This window comes from Mastigoproctus giganteus, chromosome 5, assembly GCF_048544385.1.
Source record: "Mastigoproctus giganteus isolate SK-2022 chromosome 5, ASM4854438v1, whole genome shotgun sequence".
In the NCBI taxonomy this organism is placed as follows: Eukaryota; Metazoa; Arthropoda; class Arachnida; order Uropygi; family Thelyphonidae; genus Mastigoproctus; species Mastigoproctus giganteus.
The window spans coordinates 50,936,616-50,957,427 of record NC_143579.1 but is presented as its reverse complement, the minus strand read 5'-3'; the positions used below and the strand labels follow the sequence as shown (position 1 = coordinate 50,957,427).

The following is a 20,812-nucleotide window of genomic DNA, read 5'->3' as shown; positions in this document are numbered from 1 at the left end:
CAGCACTTCAAATTTATTTACTATATTCCTAGCATTGGTGCACATGCAAGTATACATGTACCTATTCTTAATCTTAGTTACCCTAATACAGCCCACGTATTTTTTTATTCCACGACGACTCCCACTAGTCCCTGAAAACCCTAGCATCTCGTCCTTCATTCTAATAGAAGTAGTGCAGGAATCACTTTCACCTCTGCCTGCGGCTACTGTTAATCTTTTTGTCTGTAAATCCCCCTGAAAGCTAGCATTTTTCCAACCCATCTAACGCTGCCTCGATAGCATCAGAAAATATTCTTGCACCCCTTTTATTTGAGTGTATTCCATCCCTGTAGAAACACTCTCCTGTTAATAAGCACAGATCACGCTGAAAAAAATTCTACTCTATGAGCCTTGCACAATCTCTCCAAGGCCGAATTAATTGACAAGGCTCTCATCGTGTACTCCCTCTTGTTGTGACTGGACAGAATTGCAGACACTTTCAGTTTTAACCCTGACTCAACTTTTTTTTTCAACATTGACCTGTCCTTGTTAAGTAAGTCTGTAGATCTCCTACTCTTAATGTTATTAGTGCCACCATGTACAATAGTATATAACCTTTTGTACCCTTAAAAGATGGTCTCTGCTCTACAATGTCATCAACTTTTGCCCCTGGGAGACATACCCTGTTCCACCTATCGTTTTTACACAATATATTACACACCTTCCTTAAAATGGAGTCTCCAACAATAACTATCTCCTGTGGGATCAGTGCATTCTGCCTTGGAGATTGCTGCTGTGTAGCCTGATGCACAAGAGCTCTGGTGTTGCGTTGGGTAACTGAGAGCTTGATGGTTCCCCCACTTTAATACCTTCAAGGGCATCTACCCGACTCTTCAAACTCTTATGGGCACCCATTAGAATGCTGAGTTGGAGCCTAATGTCTCGACACTCTCTGCACAGCACACACAAAGACATCCTCCTTGGCTTGATCATGTCCTGTTCTAGATAGATCTGCCAACATTTCACAAGCTGCACATTTTTTGAGGCTGTGAAGTGTTGAAGTTCCTCCCCCCCTTCAGTTCTCCCCCAAGCCACAACATGTCTGCTACTTTGTGCCCATTGCTTTGCTGCTCTAGTCTGGGGTTTGATATCTGATTGAATATAATGAAAATCAAGAATATTAATCAATTTAATTAATCAGTTATCAATACTACACTATCTAATAGATTTCTAAATGCAGTGATACTTACTAAGCTATCTAGTGTTACGTTAGCTACCTATTTACCACAATTATAAATTTGAATTCCCTGCCACTCACTCCCTACTATAACAATGGCAGCAAGTTTCGAATGAAACTACTGTTTTACGTATATTAAGTAGTAACCTACAAAATCTCTATCTAGATTAAAAATAATAAGTGTAACTAGGTCTATAAAGCTACTTATTAGCGCATGGTATAACATGGCAATCAAGTAAATGAAATGGCAAAAATTATTTCTTGCAGCTCGAATTTCACTACATCCACTTGTAAAGACACTCGGCACCCTCATCACAGTTAAACCTCACCTGCTATAATCCTTTTATTATGGATGTAGCTGTGTGGCTTTTTTGTTCACATGCTAAAATACCAGACAATCCTAACCACACACATAAATCTAACACTCTTGATATTTTCTTCATCAAGCGCCTTAAAAAGTGTTACATGTACTCTAAGTACCTCGCATCACAACTTGGTGATCATCTCTTCTCTAATGGAGTCTTGAATCCCACAGTCATTCTGAACCTTCATTTCATTTGACATTACAATGACAAATGGGATGATCTGTATCATTTTGGTTCCTCGTCTTCTTGGTTGGATTATTATTTTAAATTTCCTAATCCTAATACTTGTCCAAATCATGTCGCCAAAATTATTCTTTTAGGAATGAAATAATTAATTCCACATTTTAGCTGAACACTCATCCTTTATCTAAATATGATTTTTCAAAAAAAAAATGTGCTAATGCCATAGAATATGCCTTACAATAAAGCATATTACAATTGGCTTTTTCCAACTTATGTGCTTAATGTTGTACAACTGTCAAATTTTGAATGTTTACACCTTTTGGTATATGTCATATTGTGGAAACATTTCATTGATGAGGTGTCTGGTTATGAACTGGTAGTGTCAGTTTACTCACTAATGAAGAGAGTCTTGGAAGTGGGCCACCTTTGATGGCTTGCTTCACAATATATATGATACATTTTGTAGAAAACTTGTTTTACTTATAGTCACATTGTTTACTTGTGTACATCAGTATCTCATATGTTTGTTTATTCTACTTTTATGACCTACATATAGCAACTTTTCACATTCTGTATCAATTTTAACGTTAAAGAAGAAAATGTGTAAAAATCCTATTCAAATTATATGCGAAATTTTGTGCACTTTATCTGGCCATCATTTTATGCAAAATTAACTCCCTTTCCTTAAGTCACTAAAGATGAAAGTTTGATTTCCCTTGAAGTATTTTTTTCAATGTTCTCTCTGTCATTTGAAAACTTTTTTTGGATCTGTATTATGTTGTTTTCAATTTTAAAACTGTTTCTAATTTCTGTATTTCCTTTGCAGATAAAAGAGAAATGGAAACCCAGTTGTCTGCTTCAAAGTCATCAATATTTCATCGAGATGAGACTATCCAAAAGCTTGGAAGAGAACAAAGAAACATGACAGAAAAGATGTATATATTAGAACAGAATCTTTCAGCATGTGAAAGTGAAAAACATCGCTTACTGGTAATATATATTTTATTAGTATTAGTGACAAATGAAGCAAGGAAGGAAGCTTAATACAGCACCACAAAAAAAAAAATAAATAAAAAACCTTCCAACATCATCTGGCATTCCCCTCTAATAATTTGTTCAATTTTCCCTTAAATCTATCCAGACTACCCACTTTGACAACACTAGATGGGAGTTTGATTCCTAGAATCAATCAACTACTTGCTAATTGAAGGCAAATTTCAGAATATCATTCCTGCAGTCATCCTTCCTTAATTTAAATTTATGCCCCCATATTTGTTTTGTCTCTGCATGAGAAAGGATGCCATCAACATTTATCTTTATCAATCGATTCAAAGCTGTAAACACCTTAATCAGATCTCCTTACAGACGCCTAGTTTCTGGATGCTACAATTTACAGAACTAGTCTTTCTTAGTGAGAGTACCCTTTCATCCAATTCATCAATCTCATTGCTCTTCTTTGCACTTGTTCCAACAGATCCAGATCCTTTCTAAAATGAAGTTTCCAAACCTGTATGCAGTACTCAAGATATGGTCTAACCATTGCCTTATACAGCAAAATAATTACCTCCTTATCCCTTCTAGCAATTATATACCATATGATTGTTTTATGGTACATGATTATATTTTTTAATCCCATATTGTCCTGCAGAAAAATATAAGCTTTTGCACTACAAAATTGCATGTGTTGGAAGAATAGTATTGCTGAACGATGTTACAATATTTGTTTCTATGAGGTTACCATCCATATCACAAAACATCAGACTGTCACTACTTCACATTTGGAATGGTGCAGTTCTTTTCTCTGTGTTGCTGTCACATCCATATTCTTACATGTGATGAAGACAGCATAATTCCTTGAAACCATTATTAGTATTACTAGTGGCAGTGCACAGTAGCAAGCTTCTATAGTATCAGCCAAACACACACAAAAACATGCATTATTTGCCCATTCTCTCTAATAATTATTAGAGAGATGTCTCTCTAATGTCTAAACCTTAAATTTATTCAAACTACCCACTTTCACAAATCCAAATGGAAGTTAATTCCAGCAATCAATTACTCTCTGGCTAATGGCAAATTTTCACACATCTATTTTGCAACTATCTATCCTTTTCTGATTTGAATTTGTCCTCTTGTGTGTGTGTGTTAGTCTGAGAAAAAGTAAGGGTGACACAGTGTGACAAGGAGGTTATAAATTTAGATGATAGTTAACTGCCTGCACACATTTCCAAACCATTGTGGGATTCTTCGGCAATGTTGGGCATGTTTTTTCCAGAAAACATGACTGGCAGTTTGGAGATCTTAATCAAAATACATTTTCCTAGCAGCTTCATGTGCCACACAGAAATCTTGAAAATATTAAGAAGTTTTAAAATCTGTTGTATGCTATATCCTGTCTGCATTCAAATTTATTGAGTTATTTCCCTATAACGTATCAATTGTAAATGATACTTGTGCCTTTTGAAGCTCTATATACTTTTATGTCACCTGCCCTGTACAGTATTTGCATAACCAAAAGATACTTATTCTTTAGTGTTCCAATACCTATCGGTAACATAATGGATATAACTTTTTTTTCCCTCATTTGTAGAAACACATTGTGCCCTTTCATCAAAAAATGTGACATCACTGCATCTTCTGGTGAAAAGACAATGTAATTTCCAAAAAAATTGAAAAAGACACAAAACATTGGATATATTTTGACCTATCATCTGATAAAAACAAAATTTGTATTAATTAAATTATAAACTGTGGTATAACAATACATGCCTTATTGTGAGTTGAACAAAGAATAGGTAGACATTCTTTGTTAAGTCAACAATGTTTGCTCTTTCAACCTTGTCATCATATCTGCATTCTGTTTGTGCACAATGATTGTAATATCTCATTGTTTTCTTTAACTAATATTTCTTTCTGAAATTCATTTCTGCTTAGCATTAGCATTTTTAGCATTAGTAGAGGCACAAAACAACTCCAAAAACTGCTGTTAACCAGTTCCCGGATGCCACTGTGTGCCCTGCAAAATTAAATTTAAGAAAGAAGAGGGTAAACGTGGCCACGTGGAATGTAAAAAGTTTAAAAGAAGGCAAGATGGATATTTATCAACAATGAAATGGATAGGTATAAAATTGACATTTTAGGAGCAACCAAAGTCATGTGGGCAGGATAAGGTCATTTTAAAACTGGAAATGGCTTTTTGATTGTTTTTTCTGGAAGTGACCAAGTAAAAGAACATGGTGTTGCTGTCATTTTGAATAAGGAACGTTCAAGGTCTCTTCTTGGATACAATCCTATTAATAGTAGAATGATAACAGTTAGACTTCAGAGCCAGCCAGTAAATCTCAGTTTTATGAAGATATGGACATTTATTATGAAAATCTCCAGTCAGTTCTTCATATAGTCCCAAAGAAGGATGTTTTGATACTCATGGGTGATTTTAATGCAAAAGTAGGCAAGACAGTGTCTTCTAGTCCTGAATGCGGTAGGTTTGGTCTTAGCACTAGAAGTTTAATTGAATTTTGTCATCCTAACAGTCTTGTCATATGTAACGCCTGCTTTCATCAGCACCTGAGAAAGGCTCTACACGTGGAAATCTCCTGATCATAAAACAAGGAATCAGATTGATTATATCCTTATGCAGCAAAGGTGGCATTCCAGTGTAATCACAGCAAAAACACTTCCTGGAGCAGATTGTGGCAGTGATCATCAGCTACTCCACATCGTTCTCAAGCTGAAGCTGAAAAAGATCATGAATAAGGTTTTCCCTAGACGATTGGATGTAGAAACTATTCCAAACGATTATATGCTTGAAACAGGCAATCATTTTCAAGCTCTATTAGAACTAGATGACAATATGCTGCCTGAGGAATGTGGGAAAATACAAAAAGCATTATTAAGGATTCAACAAATAGACACATTAGAGAAAGGTCAAAGATCAGGAAGCCTTGGATTACAGAAGCCACTTTTAAACTTATTGAACAGAGAAGAACTGCAAAAGCCCAGGGTGTACAAGGAAACGAAGAGTATCAGGAACTAAGCAAAGTCATCAAGCGCTGTTTAAGCCAGGACAAACAGGATTATATCAATCGAAAGTGTAAAGAAATTGAATACCACAACAAACGAAACAACACTAAAAAAGATGTATGATGTAATTAAGTCCTTAAAACAAAAGTTCCAGCCAAAACTTAATGTAATTAAGGACTCCAAAGGGGAAAATTAAACAGAGGAGAACACAATCAAAGGAAGGTGGAAAAAATATTGTGAGCAGCTCTTCCAATCACCTGCTGGCACTAATCTTCCCCACCCCCTTTTCAAGAGTGTGATCATGAACCAGCTTCACTGAAGGAAGAAGTTGAAAAAGCCATCAGAGAACTAACATGTGGCAAGTCACTTGGAATTGATAAAATCCCAGCAGAATTGATTAAAGCTACAGGTGTGAAGGGCGCTGAGTTTTTTCAGAAAACGATTGTAAAAATTTGGGAAACAGGATGGTGGCCATCAGATTGGAAGAAATCAATTTTCATCCCCTTACCAAAAAAAGGAGATCTGAAAATTTGCTCAAATTACAGGACTATTAGCATAGCAAGATTCTTCTTAAAATCATATTAAAGAGAATCTCAAGAAAACTTGAAGAAATGCCAGAAGAGCAAGCAGGTTTCAGAAGGGGTAGAGGAACCACAGATCAAATCTCAAGTGTACAGCTGATTATTGAAAAATGCAAAGAATTCAATGTTCCAGTCGTTTTGTGTTTTAAAGATTATGCAAAAGCATTTGATTGTGTTCAATATGAGAAAAATGAGAAACTTAGGATATCAGAGACGTGGTTTCACAGATATAAGGATTGCAGAACTAGAGTTTGGGGAGTACAACGTCTACAGAAAGGATAGACAGGATAGGAAGGGAGGAGGGGTTATGCTATTAGTTAACAAACACATAAAATCCAAGGAAGTGCAGCCAGTCAACATCGCTGGACAGTGCAGTGTCGAGTCAGTTTGGTGTGACATAAGCACTGGGAGATCAAAATTGAGAGTAGGAGTGTGCTATAGGCCTAATGACTCTGATGAGTATAATAAAAAACTGTACAGGGAAATAGAGTGGGCCAGTAAATCAGAGAGTCTTATAATGGTGGATTTTAATTTCCCAGATATTGACTGGAATTTGTGGGTTGGTCACTCACAGACTAGCAAGGCTTTTGTGGATTTACTGGATGATTATTTTCTACATCAGCATGTTCCGGAGCAACTAGAAGGAGTAATACTCTTCATCTGATTATCAGTAGTGATTCTTCATGCATTAAGAATCTGCAGATAAAGGAACTGCTAGGTGGCAGTGATCACAGTGTGCTGAAGTGGGATTTACTCAAAGAGGTAGCTACCATCAGGGATAAAAGGAAAGGTTTTTGCTTTCTAAAGGCGACTACGGTGGTCTAAGACAGTATTTAAATTCTATATGGTGGGACCAACTGATGATGTTACCAACAGCAAATTCTAAATGGGAGGCATTCAAAGAATTTATCTTGAAAGCTACTAGGCTTTACTTACCAAGAAATATTGTTTAAGGTTTAGGCCTAAATGGATGTCAGATGAACTAATGAGACATGGCAGAGAAGAAAAATGCATGGGATGCATATAAATTAATGGGTTACACAGAAGCCTATGATAGATATAACCTGTCTGTAATCAAGTCACAAAGGAGATTAGGCAGGTAAAGGCAGATTACGAGAAATCTTTTGCAAAGGATGCAAAGAAAAACAGCAAAGAGTTCTTTACCTATGTAAACTCTAGAAGGAAAGGGATGAATCAGATTGGTCCACTGGATATTGATGGTTCAACTGTTGATGATCCTGCTCAGGTGGCTAACAAAGTAAATGAGTATTTTGCATCTACATTCACATATGAATAGTTATTCAGGAAGGGGAATGCCAGAGGTGAATTAAACTCTGGCAATGAGCTAGATGATTTTGTAATAACTGAGGAAAGTGGAGGAGAAATTGTTGAAGATAAACATAAAAAAAGGCACCTGGGGTGGATGGGATCTATCCATTTACATTAAAGGAGGCAGCAAATGAAGTAAGCAAACCCTTAACTATAATTATGATAGCTTCTTTGGACTCAGAAGAGGTACCCAGACTGGAAATGTGCAAATGTGACCCCAATTCACAAAGGAAGATCAAAGGGCGACACAAGTAATTATAGACCTGTTAATTTAATTTCTGTCCCAGGAAATTTAATGGAGGCACTGGTTAAAGAAGCAATGCAGGATCATCTAGACAAGACTTCGGTTATAGCTCCGACACAGCATTGTTTTGTTAATTGAAAGTCTTCCCTGACCAGTTTGATTGGATACTATGATGTGGTCACGAAGGAACTGGATGCAGGGAATAACTTTGATATCATATATTTGGATCTTAGAAAGAAGAGGAAGAATCCCATCGGCATTGAGCTTGCTCAAACCATTCAAGGCCTTATACACCTCTATCAGATCACCTCGCCGGTGCCTAGTCTCCAGACTCTGTAATTTGCAAAACTTAAGCCTTTCTTCATAAGAGCAACCCTTTGTTCCATTCACTAATCTTGTTGCCCTTCTCTGTACTCATTCCATCAGCTCTACATCCTTCTTGAAATGAGGCCTCCAGACCTGTATACAGTACTCAAGGTGTGGCCTGACCATTGCCTTATACAAGGGAATAATCACCTCCCTATCCCTGCTAGAAAAATTCCTGTATATCATTGACAAGACACCATGAGCTACTCTTGCAGCTCGTCTGCAAGAGTAGCTCATGAGCTACTCTTGCAGAGTTGATACGTTGCTCTGGGGTTACTGTTTCCCATATGTAGTACTTTACATTTGTCAATGTTAAACTTAATTTGCCACCTCTCAGCCCATCTGCTCAACCTTTCCAGATCCTGTTGCAGCAGCATAGTGTCCTTAACAACCCTGCAAACCTTTGTATCGCCTGCAAACTTGGACATTAAGCTTGATATACTATCATCAATATCGTCTATAAATACAGAAAACAACAATAGACCCAACACTGAACCCTGAGGAACTCCACTAATAACATTAATCCACGTTGAGCAGTGTCCATTGATTACCACTCTGTCTTCTGCCACTCAACCATCCCTTTATCCATAGCAGCAATTTGCCGCCAATGCCACACTGCTCCAATTTGTGCAGCAGTCTTCCATGTGCAACAGTATCAAAAGCCAAATAAAAATAGTTACTGCTCAAATGATGTAAAGAGATGACTGTCAATTTCTAAAACGTTGGTCACTGATTTGATAAAATTATTGAGAGATCATGATCTGCCCCTAAAGATGAAACTGAGAATCATTAGTTTGTTAATTTTCCCAGTTGCCACTTATGGATGTGAAGGATGGAATCTGAAAAGAGTTGACAAGAAGAAAATTGAGGCATTCGAAATATGGTGTTACAGGAGAATGCTGTGTGTTTCTTACTTGTTTCGAAGAACAAATGAATGGGTATTGAATAAAATTGGCAAGCCTAAAATTCTTCTTCATAGCATCAACAGAAGAAAATGCAAGTATTTTGGTTGTATAGTAAGAAGGGAAAATTTTCTGTTGAAGAATATAATGGAAGGAAAAACTGAAGGGAAGAGGTGCAGAGCAAGACCTGCAACCAGGTGGAAGGATGGGATCAGTGGACATCTGGGCATGACACTTTGTAATGCTGCTCGTATAGCACACGATTGATGCAGTTGGAGGAATTTGTTATTGGACACGACAGCTCCTCAGGGAGCTATGTGACTGGAAGAAGAAGAGGCACATGATGCAAGAACGCAAGCTTATACAGCATCAGCAAACCCCCCTTCCCATTTCACTGATCCATTCATTCCAAATGTTTGTCTAGTTATGCCTCGAATTTATTTAAGCTATCAACTTCCACAGCAACAGATGGAAGTTTGTTCCAGCAATCGAATTCCCACTGGCTAATGGCAAACGTCTGCACATCTATTCTACAACTGTCTTTGCTCAGTTTGAATCTATGCCCCCTCAGATTTGTAATCTGAGCAAAGGAAGAATCCCATCAGCATTAAGCCTGCTCAATCCCTTATACATATTAATTCTCCTCTCTAATTGAATCTTTTCTCTCTCAGTAAGCTTTTTTCCTTTCCATTAATCAAATTGATTCACCTTCTCAATGCTGATATATGCTTATTCTCAGAAGACCTCAATACCACAAGAAAACTATAGATGTTTTCTAAAATGTAGGATTTTTTTATATGTATACATATATCATACAAAAAAGTGCGTGTGTGTGTGTGTTAATGTAAATACATCTCAGTTTATTATTATTTGCGTGTTTTGTTAACTGCTGTAAACCCTTTTGGCCTCTATCATACATGGGTATGTTGTCGCCAGGTAATGGTCATATAATTCTCTGGCACAACGAATAAATGGATAATTATTTATTTATATTGTATTATAAACTTAAGAGCAACTATTGCTCAATATATATTGTATATTCTTGGCCTTTTTCTTTTACAGCAAATAAATAAATAGCTTTCAAAAAGCTTTTATTTTCTAGGAAAAGTTGGCACAGTTGAAAAAATCAGAAACCCGAGCAGGTCACGAAAGGCAGGTTTATCGTGAAGCAAGGGAACATGCAGAAAGTAAAGTTACTAAACTTGAACTATCAAAACAAGCATCAGATTCTGAATTGCATAGGTTGCAGTTGGAACTCAGTGGCAGAGATGCTGCCAATGAAGTAATTAAATTATAATAGATAATAAATTCATTTTTTAAACCCTTATTTGTTATATCTTGATTGCTTATAATTTTTCATCTTATTAAAGATTAAATGACATAAACCATGTCATTTAATCTTTAATATAAAATTAAAAATCCTTCTTTTATTTATTTAAAAAATAGACTTCAAATATTAAGCATTACAAGGAGCCTTATAACATTTTCTGACAACTACTTTTAAAGCTGTTTTTAGAGATTAATAAAGTTGCCTTTTTTTTTATGTTGCTATACAATCATTCTTTATAAAAATTTTGAGTTTTTAATTTTTATTGCCACATTATACTTTGTGAAATTATTTGTACTGTATTTTTAAAATAAAGGCCTGTTTGCTGCTATCTGAGGATCTGAAATGATAGTTCAGTCATTTAATTATGTAGATATCTGCAGACATTAAATAGATTTGTTATGCTAGAATTTTCCTCTTTTGATCAACACACTTCATAATCAATATTTTGTCATTGTGAGTTGAATTATATATAATTTTGCCTGTATAGAGTGTCCCATAATTCCTAATGTTCTGCAATAAAATTTGAATTATATATATTTTTACTCTATATAGAGTGTCCCAGAAGTCTGCTTACATAAAAGTTGGTTCTTTAACAAATGTGAGAGAAAAGTTCTTGAAAATTACACTAGTCTGCCTTTTAAGAAAAGTTTTCTAATGTTTACTACTAATAAATCTGACCTACATTTTTAATGGGAATTTTGAAATTTGCCCTATCACGTCAGAATTTTTTACAAATAAAAAAATATATACATTAGTTGGAGGTACTTCTGGTTTAATTTGTATTTTTATGGATTTTACAAATAGGTTATGTTTTATGCCAATAAATGTATGACCTTCTTCTTGTCAAGTATAAATAGCCACAAACTCAATTTCTTATACACCCATCTGGGTTAAAATTCCAACTTTGACTTCTTCAGGCAGCTAGTTTTGATGGCTGTTCTCTTTTTAGCATCCAGCGGTAGTTGGCCGTCATATTGACATTCCATTCCCATTGGTACTTTTTTTTTTTTTTTTTTACATTTATTTTCAGATCTGAAATTAATTTAAACTGGTTTCATTATTAATTATTTACTAATATTCCTATGAATAGGTGCACCATAGCAACTAATGCGCCATTAAACAACCATACCACCCACACACACATTTATTTTATACCTTGATGAATCTTTTTTTCTCTGCTCTTCACTTATACTACATAAATTTTCTGAGAAATAGTTGAGATGAGAGAGCAAGACATGTACCTTAACATTCATATTGCAGCCTAGTTTTCTGAACTTTTCCAGCATGTCACTCACAATCACCTAATAATTTGGGTGTTTGTTTCCCAAAAATTGTGTACTAAATTTTTAAAGCTAGTCCAACTGTCTCTCTTTCAATCTGTTTCGTGGATTCTTCAAATAGTGTCTAGCAGCAGCTTACAGATTTAAAGGTCCAAAAATTCATGCTTTGAATTTTTCATATCTAAGCAATGGGAAATTTAGTGCAAACATACTTGAAACAATTTCCTTCTGTATTCAGGGTTTGGACGAACGGTTTCATTACACTGAGTTTTATATGCAGAAGAGCTAACAGTACTTCATTTTAATCTACAAGTGGCTTGTCTTTAATGTTCTTTGAATCTGGTGTCGGAGAGCCACACTTTTCTTTCTCACTTTTCTTTCTCATTGTTCATATCTTGCTTGACTATCCCACTTGTGCAGAAAGCAAGGCATTTTTGTGTAACCAAGTTGTTGCCTGAGTAGCAGACCAAAACTTTAAAATCTCCAAACACTAGCCAACCATGATCCTTATACAGAATTTTTTCCACAAGAAGCTTAACATTTTCATAGCTTTCTTTTAAGTGTGTTGAATGGGCTACAGGAATGGATGAATATTTGTTTCCACTATGAAGAAAACTCTTGAGGCTTTGTTTCAGTGAGTCAATAAATAGCCTCCCCTCTGTTGGTTGGTTGGTAGAAAATTTTAAAAACATAACTGCAGGAGTGTTGTTGCAATGTATCATTAGGCCTTCTTTGGGAAAATGGGGAACCAGTTTTTTTTTTCACAATGTCTACCTATGAAAAGACTGCTCCTGGGACTGCAGATTCTTGAATTTTGGTCTTGGTCCTAAAAGTTTTGCAGACCATTTGGTAGATTTAAATCTCTCATGAAATCATAGTTCACTTTGTGTAAACAGCTGTGGTCCAGAGTTGTGAAAATCTTCTTCACAGTAGTGTACATCATCCTCTAGATCACATATCAAATTCAGAACCTGATGCATATTTCAAGGACAACTGGTCATTCTGGAAGTTCAGGACTATGGGTTACTGACCTTACAGCTGACATAAAGTTATTGGGGAACAGAATTCTCTGCTTATCTTTTGCATTATAATCTGCTGCATTTAAGAAAAAAAAGTAGCAGTCATTAACATGATCCCAAGGTTCCTTCCACACCATAAGAGTGACATATGTCATGGCTCTCTTTTTACTACATTTCCACAACTGCAAGCCCTCCTCTACACATGTACTGCCATCCGTCTTCAGGGACGGATGGCAGTCATCATGGAATAGTTGGGTATATGGGATGTGTTAGGGTAACAAGGAATAGGCATAGGAGCATGTATGCTTGCATGTATACCAATGCTAGAAGTATAGTAAATAAATTTGATGAATTTGAAGTGTTGGTCAAGACATCAAAGGTGGATATTGTTGGGATAGCAGAGACGTGGTGTCACAAAGATATAAGGAATGCAGAACTGGAATTTGGGGAGTACAATGTGTACAGAAAGGATAGACAGGACAGAAAGGGAGGGGGTGTTATGCTGTTAATTAAGAAAAACATAAAATCAAAGGTAGTGCACCCAGTTAATATAGATGAACAGTGCTCTGTTGAGTCGGTTTGGTGCGAGATAAGCACTGCGAAAGGAAAAATAAGAGTAGGAGTGTGTTATAGGCCTAATGACTTGAATGAGTACAATGAACAATTGTACAGAGAAATAGAGTGGGCCAGTAAATCAGAATGTCTTATAATGGGGGATTTTAACTTCCCAGATATTGACTGGAACTTGTGGGTTGGTCACTCACACACTAGTCAGACTTTTGTGGAGTTATTGGATGATTGTTTTCTGCAGCAGCATGTTCGAGAGGCAACCAGAGAAAGTAACACTCTTGATCTGGTTATCAGCAGTGATCATTCGTGTATTAAGAATTTGCAGATAAAGGAACCACTAGGTGGCAGTGATCACAGTGTGCTGAAGTGGGATTTACTCAAAGAGGTAACTACCGTCAGGGGTAAAGGAAAGGGTTTTTGCTTCCGTAAAGGGGAGTACAGTGGTCTCAGACAGTTTTTAAATTCTGTACAGTTGGATCAACTGACGATGTTACAAACAGTAAATTCTAAGTGGGAAGCATTCAAAAAATTAATCGTGGAAGCGACTAGACTTTATATACCGATTAAGAAATATCGTTCAAGGTTTAGGCCTAAATGGTTATCAAATGAACTAATGAGACTCGTGACAGAGAAGAAAAATGCATGGGATGCATATAAATTATCAGGTGACGCAGAAGCCTGTGGCAGATATAAGCTAGTCTGTAATCAGGTCACAAAGGAGGTTCGGCAGGCGAAGGCGGATTACGAGAAATCTTTGGCAAAAGATGCTAAGAAAAACAGCAAGGATTTCTCTACTTATATAAACTCTAAAAGGAAGGGGATGAATATGATTGGTCCACTTGACATCGATGGTTCGACTGTTGATGATCCTGCTCAGATAGCAAACAAACTGAAATGAGTATTTTGCATCTACATTCACACGTGAGGAATTATTACAATTTGAAAATGGAAGAAGGTTATCAAATTGTAGCAGTGTGCTTAATGATTTTGTAATAACTGAGAGCAAAGTTGAGGAGAAATTGTTGAAGTTAAACATAAGAAAGGCACCTGGGGTGGATGGGATCTATCCAGTTATTTTAAAGGAGGCGGCAAAGCAACTAAGCAAACCCTTAGCCATAATTATGAGAGCATCCTTGGACTCAGGGGAGTTCCCACGGACTGGAGATGTGCAAATGTGTCCCCAATTCACAAAGGTGGATCGAAGGGTGACACGAGTAATTACAGACCAGTTAGTTTAACTTCTGTTCCGGGTAAAATAATGGAGTCGCTGGTTAAAGATGCATTGCAGGATCATCTAGACAAGACTGCAGCAATAATTCAGACACAGCATGGGTTTGTTAAGGGAAAGTCTTGTCTGACAAATTTGATTGGTTATTATGATGTGGTCACAAAGGAACTGGATGCAAAAAATAATTTTGATATCATATACTTGGATTTCAGGAAAGCTTTTGACACTGTTGCGCATGGAAGACTACTGTACAAATTGGAGCAGAATGGTATTAAGGGTAAGTTGCTACAATGGATAAAAGGATGGTTAAGTGGGAGAAGACAGAGGGTGGTAATCAATGGGTGCTGCTCTTCGTGGACTAATGTTATTAGTGGAGTCCCACAGGGTTCGGTGTTGGGTCCACTGTTGTTTTGTGTGTTTATCAATGATATTGATGAAGGTATATCAGGCTTAATGTCGAAGTTTGCAGATGACACAAAGGTTGGCAGGGTTGTTAATGACAGTAATGGCAGTGTGCTACTGCAACAGGATCTAGATAATTTGGGCAGATGGGCTAAGAAGTGGCAACTGAAGTTCAACCTTGACAAATGCAAAGTACTGCATATGGGTAGAAGTAACCCCAGAGAAACGTACCAACTGTGTGGTACTACACTTAAGGTGGTAGAAAATGAAAAAGACCTGGGAGTAATTGTGCAGTCAGATATGAAGTTTTCTGAGCAGTGCAGACAGGCTGCTAGGGCGGGTCATGGGGTTTTGTCAATGATATATAGGAATTTTGCTAGCAGGGAAAAGGAGGTGATTGTCCCTCTGTATAAGGCAATGGTCAGGCCACGCCTTGAGTACTGCATACAGGTCTGGAGGCCTCATTTTAGGAAGGATGTAGATTTGCTTGAGCGTGTACAGAGAAGAGCAACACGATTGGTGAGGGGAATGAAGGGATTCTCTTACCAAGAGAGGCTTAAGTTCTGCAAATTGCAGTGGCTGGAGACTAGGCACCTGCGCGGTGATCTGATTGAGGTCTATAAGGCCTTGAATGGGTTGAGCACGCTGAATTCTGATGGGATCCTTCCACTTGTTCAGATTACCAACCTACGGGGACATAAGTTCAAATTAAGAAAGGACAGATGTAGAATAGATGTGCGGAAATTTGCACATCTATTCTACATCTGTTCCAGCAATTAACCAGCGGGTGGTTAATTGCTGGAACAAACTTCCATCTGTCGTTGTAGAAGTTGATAGGTTAAATAAATTTAAGGAGGAACTGGACAGGCATTTGGAGGGAATGGTGTGATATTTTTTTTTTTTTTTTTTTTTTGGCTGATGCTGCATAAGCTCCTACACTTGCTTTCTTGCATCATGTGCCACTACTACTACTACTACTACTGCAAACTTCATTGGAGGTGGGCTGGGAATGGGAGAACTTTTATCTTTGTTACATAATTTAATTCCAAAATATGTGGCATATACATATTTCACAAATGATGTTATATCAACAGAAGAATTATATCTCTTCAAAATTATATTTCTTCTGTTCAAAAAAACTGTGAATTGCCATTGACAAAGACACAGAACATGAAAATCATATTAGAAGCAGATACCAGTTAGCACAACTTTATTACAAAGGAAATACAGTAGAAATTTGATCATCTGGATTAAAAGGGGTATAAGATGTCCGGATAATGAAATATCTGTATAATTTGAACAAAGAAAAAATCATTTTACATGTAATTTAAATTCATATAATGTTTTATTTAAAATATTCAAATTACATAATAAAATAAATATATAATTATGTACACAAATAAAATTGTTTTTTGAAAAAGTCGCTTATTAACATTTGTTTAAAAGTTACTTTCCTTTTCATAATGCTAAATCACATACACTTTTTAAACATAAAAATTGTCTCATATAACATTCTTCCTGTTTCTCAAACCACTTCATAGAAATCTCTAAAATTGAAAAGCTTCACTATGTGAAGGACCAATATTTTCTTCGTCATTATCTTCTTGATCCTGTTCCTCTAATTCTATGTTCAACAAGGACTCAATTATTTCATCATCCTTCAAAATTTGGAATCCAGGATAATCAAAATTTGACAGCACACTGATATCTTCTTCATTGCATTCTCTGTATATTGCAATTTGTTTTAATATTTCTGTGACTTCTTTTATAATGTTTTCATTTGTGGTACTGTCATTAGAACTTCCTAATGGTCTTTTGAAGATTTTGTCTGTGATTTTTTTCAATGTTGACACATTTATAGAATTCCAAAAAAATTTATAGCAGATTCCTCACCATTATCATCAGCTAGTAAGAGCCGTCGAAGGTGCTGTTTTTGACGCAGGCATTTTAGTGCTTCCATTACACATTGATCCATTGGTTGTATTACAAATGTAGCATTTTGTGGAAAAAATTTTTAGATAGCCATTTTGTCAATCTGGTTTAAGCATTCTATTGACAGATGTGAAGCTGCATTATCAAGTAATAATAATATTTATCTTCCTTTATCAATCAACTTTTGATATTCTTTCACTTTTGGAATAAACAATTTTTCTATTATATTGTTTGAAAATTTCACTATTCATCCATGCCTTTTTTTCTAATGATTGTATGGTAACTGGGAGACTTTTTACATTTTTGAAGACTAGAAATTTTCAACTTCCCAATAAGAAATGACAGCAGTTAATGTCTGGCATATGAATTGGAACAAACCATTATGGTTACACAGTCTTTGCTTGTTTTGTACCCTGGTGCAGTACTGTGAGGCTAATTACCTACTATGGAGTGCTTTCCAGTTTAAACCAGTCACATCATCATTTCCTCTACAAACGTTAATATTTCTATAAAAACATTTGCCAACAAAGTATTCTTCCATAAATTTCAAGTTCTTTGATACCATGTTTCACCATAAACTTTCTGAGCCATCCAGAACTTGCTTTGAAGTTCAGGTCTCCATTTAATTTCATATTAAAAAATATTGCTTTTTTCACGTAATAAAGGACCAGATATTGGTTGTCCAAAAGATTGCTGTTAAAAAAACCACGTGTAGATAACCTCTTCAACTTCTTCATTTCTAACTTTTTCTCAAACTTTATGTGCTAAATTGTCATCCTTGTTCATCAAATGTTTAGAGAATTTTATAATGCTTTCACTGTTTTAATTTATGTTCGAAATTGTTAATGTGTCAGCTCCATTTTTCTTAGCCAAAAAAGTCCCTATTCACTCCTTTTCAAGACCGAATTATTGCCTTTTTTTTTTTTTTTTTTCCCATTAACTTTTAATGTTAGCACAACATATTTTCTTTTTGGTCACATATTGGTATTAAACCTTGTTTTTTTTTTTTTTTTAGATAAATCACGAAAAAATATACACTTGTGAAATGAACAAGTGCATTGGCTAGCCGCGCTCAGGAGATGAGTGTATCTCTGAATGCTGAATTGCTACATGCCATACTGGTGCGTGTAACAATTCGGCTACCTACTGCTTCACTATGCATTGCACAACACAATATCCACCACTACATATTTTTCTCTATAACATAATACATTATTTTGTATTTGTCCTGTGCAATCCAGATAAGTGAGTTTATACTGTAGGGTATACACATTGTGTATGCATTTAATATGTATCTTTAAAAAAAAAAAAAATGCTGTTTGTAAAACAGCCGTACACGATAGGTAAAAACGATTTGAATTTTTAAAATTGTAATTAAATGTACACCCAGATTAGTTAATTAGAAATATTTTTGGTTTTTCTGGGTATTCATTAAAAGTACACCCAGAAACACCATAAATTTCAGAAACATCAAAATCCGTGCAGGCCATCTTATCAGTTTCCAGCCTGAATGCTGCAGATTTTTACCTAGGATTAGCCATTACTACACTGTCACCTTAGCTTATCAGTAATAAAATGTACCAGCAATGTTGACACAAAAGAGGGATGTATTTCCCGAGTAGGGAGAAGCAGTGCTACAAGAAAGATGAATGGTGAAAGAAACTATTGCGTTGAATTGAATTTGTACAGAAATAGATTTTCATTGCAGCCAATAGTTGCAAAGTGTTGCAAGTCATCAAACATACTTCTATGTGTGGAATACCGTGGAGTACTATACAAACCTGTGGCATTCCATTTATATGTGAGTATGGTTTTGTTGACTTGCCACATTTTATCATTGTTGACAATACTAAAACATTTCTTTCAATAAAGCACAGTAGTTTCTTTCACTATTTGTAGGTACATCATGACATAACAGTGCACCCAATAGCTGTTTCCTCTCTAGAATCTCATACAAAATTAATAAATTGTACTGGTCTTTGTCAGATTGACTTTGCTTGACCTTTTCATTTCCTCAAGATGTCTGAGTATCATATGTTATTTGGATAGGCGATGAAGATCTAGAGGCCACTGTTCTATGTATGCCGGGGGCCCAAAAAGTTCCTCACACACTTCTACCTACTCAAGAAACACATCCCTCTTTCATGTAATGTCAAAGTGGCAACATTGTTAGCACCTTTTACTGTTGATATATCAAGAGAGTATTGCAGTAATGGTTCATCCTAGGTAAAAAAAAATAACGCTTCAAATTGGAAACCAATGATGATATGCAAGAACTATTCTCTCTTTTGATTTTCTACATTTTGTCAAATAGCTGGCTTTTCCTATGGAAGTACACTTATGGGATACTTGGTGTAAGTTAAACAAAAATCTTTATTCATACCAATGTATATATATTTTTTTAAATAGTTAAGACTGTAAAGATTTCAATCGAAAACCTAACAAATATAAAAATAACATACACTATGTTAGCAGAGTATCTGTTGACACAAAGTTATTCATATAAAGTGACTAAAAATAACAAAATATGGTGTAGGCCTACCTTTGTCCTTCAATACATCAGACATCCTATCCAACAAATATTTTACCAATATTTGGTAGAAATATTTCCCTATTCCCTATGCAGAAAATATGTTAATATTGCTTGGGAAGTTTTCCTCCACAGTCAATTTTTAATTTGCATCTCCAGTCCAATCCAATGACTCTTGAGCTAGCCATTATAGTGATAGTACATTCTCCTCAAACCAGATCACCACATATCATGCCTTATTGCAGAGAGCAGCATCCTTTAGAAAAATATGTGGTCCTTAACTATACACTTCCATCAGTGTAGGAAGTACAGCACTGTCTAGAATATGACAGTAGCATAATCCATTCATTATACTGTCCACAAAATTCACTGGTCATTGCTATGCTGTGAAAGCATCCCCACTCCATCACACTTCCACCATTGTGATTCAGATTGGAATGATGCATTTCATATGGAAGCATTCATAATCAGTAGTTTGTAAACAACAATTTGTGGACTTCAGAAAAAGGGAAAGGGATTCTATGAAGCTGTAATATATTATACAACATTTATGCTTGACAGTTAAGTTGGTTTTTTGGGTAATGGCTGGAGAATGTTATCTGTTGCAGTGCAAATGAGGTTTGGACTTCTGTGGTTCAGAGTGGGACCATTGATTGTAATATCAAAAACCTTCAATGCTACATTATTATATAGTATGTTGACGTTTTGGACAACTCTATGCTCTTAACATGCTCCATCTTTTCATGATATCAGTCAATATTAGCATGAGAAGGTTTAAGCAGTTTGATTTGACAAATTACTGATGTGGTGACCAACAAGTTTTAATAATATTCTTAAGTTCCTAATCACAATTTCCTTTGGAATGAAATGATATTCCAGATCAGAGAAAATTCAAAATAGCTCACTTTAGCTGCTAGAATGGTAACTGTATTTGGAATGAAATGATATTCCAGATCAGAGAAAATTCAATATAGCTCACTTTAGCTGCTAGAATGGTAACTGTATTGAAGGAGAAATAGGGCTAAATTCTAACTAGCTATTATTGTGAACTGATCAAAAATCTTATATAGGAGAAAGAGTATTATGACAACAGTAACATTGAAGAATTCTATTTTGTTCAACATTACTAGTGTCTAAGTACTTTTTCGAGCATAGTATATATCAGAGTATTGTAAGCTATTATAAGCCTATAGGTACATATTTTAATTCTTATCCCATCAGTTCAAATTTTCCTGAATGAAATTTGAACCTGTGTAATTTTAGAAATGAAACTACTATCACTATCTCACAGAATTCCCAATTCACAAAGAAT

General features: G+C 35.7%; 1 protein-coding gene across 2 annotated transcripts in view; it reads left to right on the top strand.

The window, feature by feature from the left end:
* LOC150085385 (uncharacterized) overlaps nucleotides 1–20,812 on the top strand; it is a 237,836-nt gene that overhangs the window by 108,557 nt on the left and 108,467 nt on the right. For both annotated transcript variants that reach the window (XM_090373192.1, XM_090373193.1), the window contains 2 exons: nucleotides 2,591–2,754; nucleotides 10,312–10,491. In XM_090373192.1, the coding sequence (XP_090229318.1) occupies nucleotides 2,591–2,754; nucleotides 10,312–10,491 (344 nt within the window). The remainder of the gene's footprint in view (nucleotides 1–2,590; nucleotides 2,755–10,311; nucleotides 10,492–20,812) is intronic.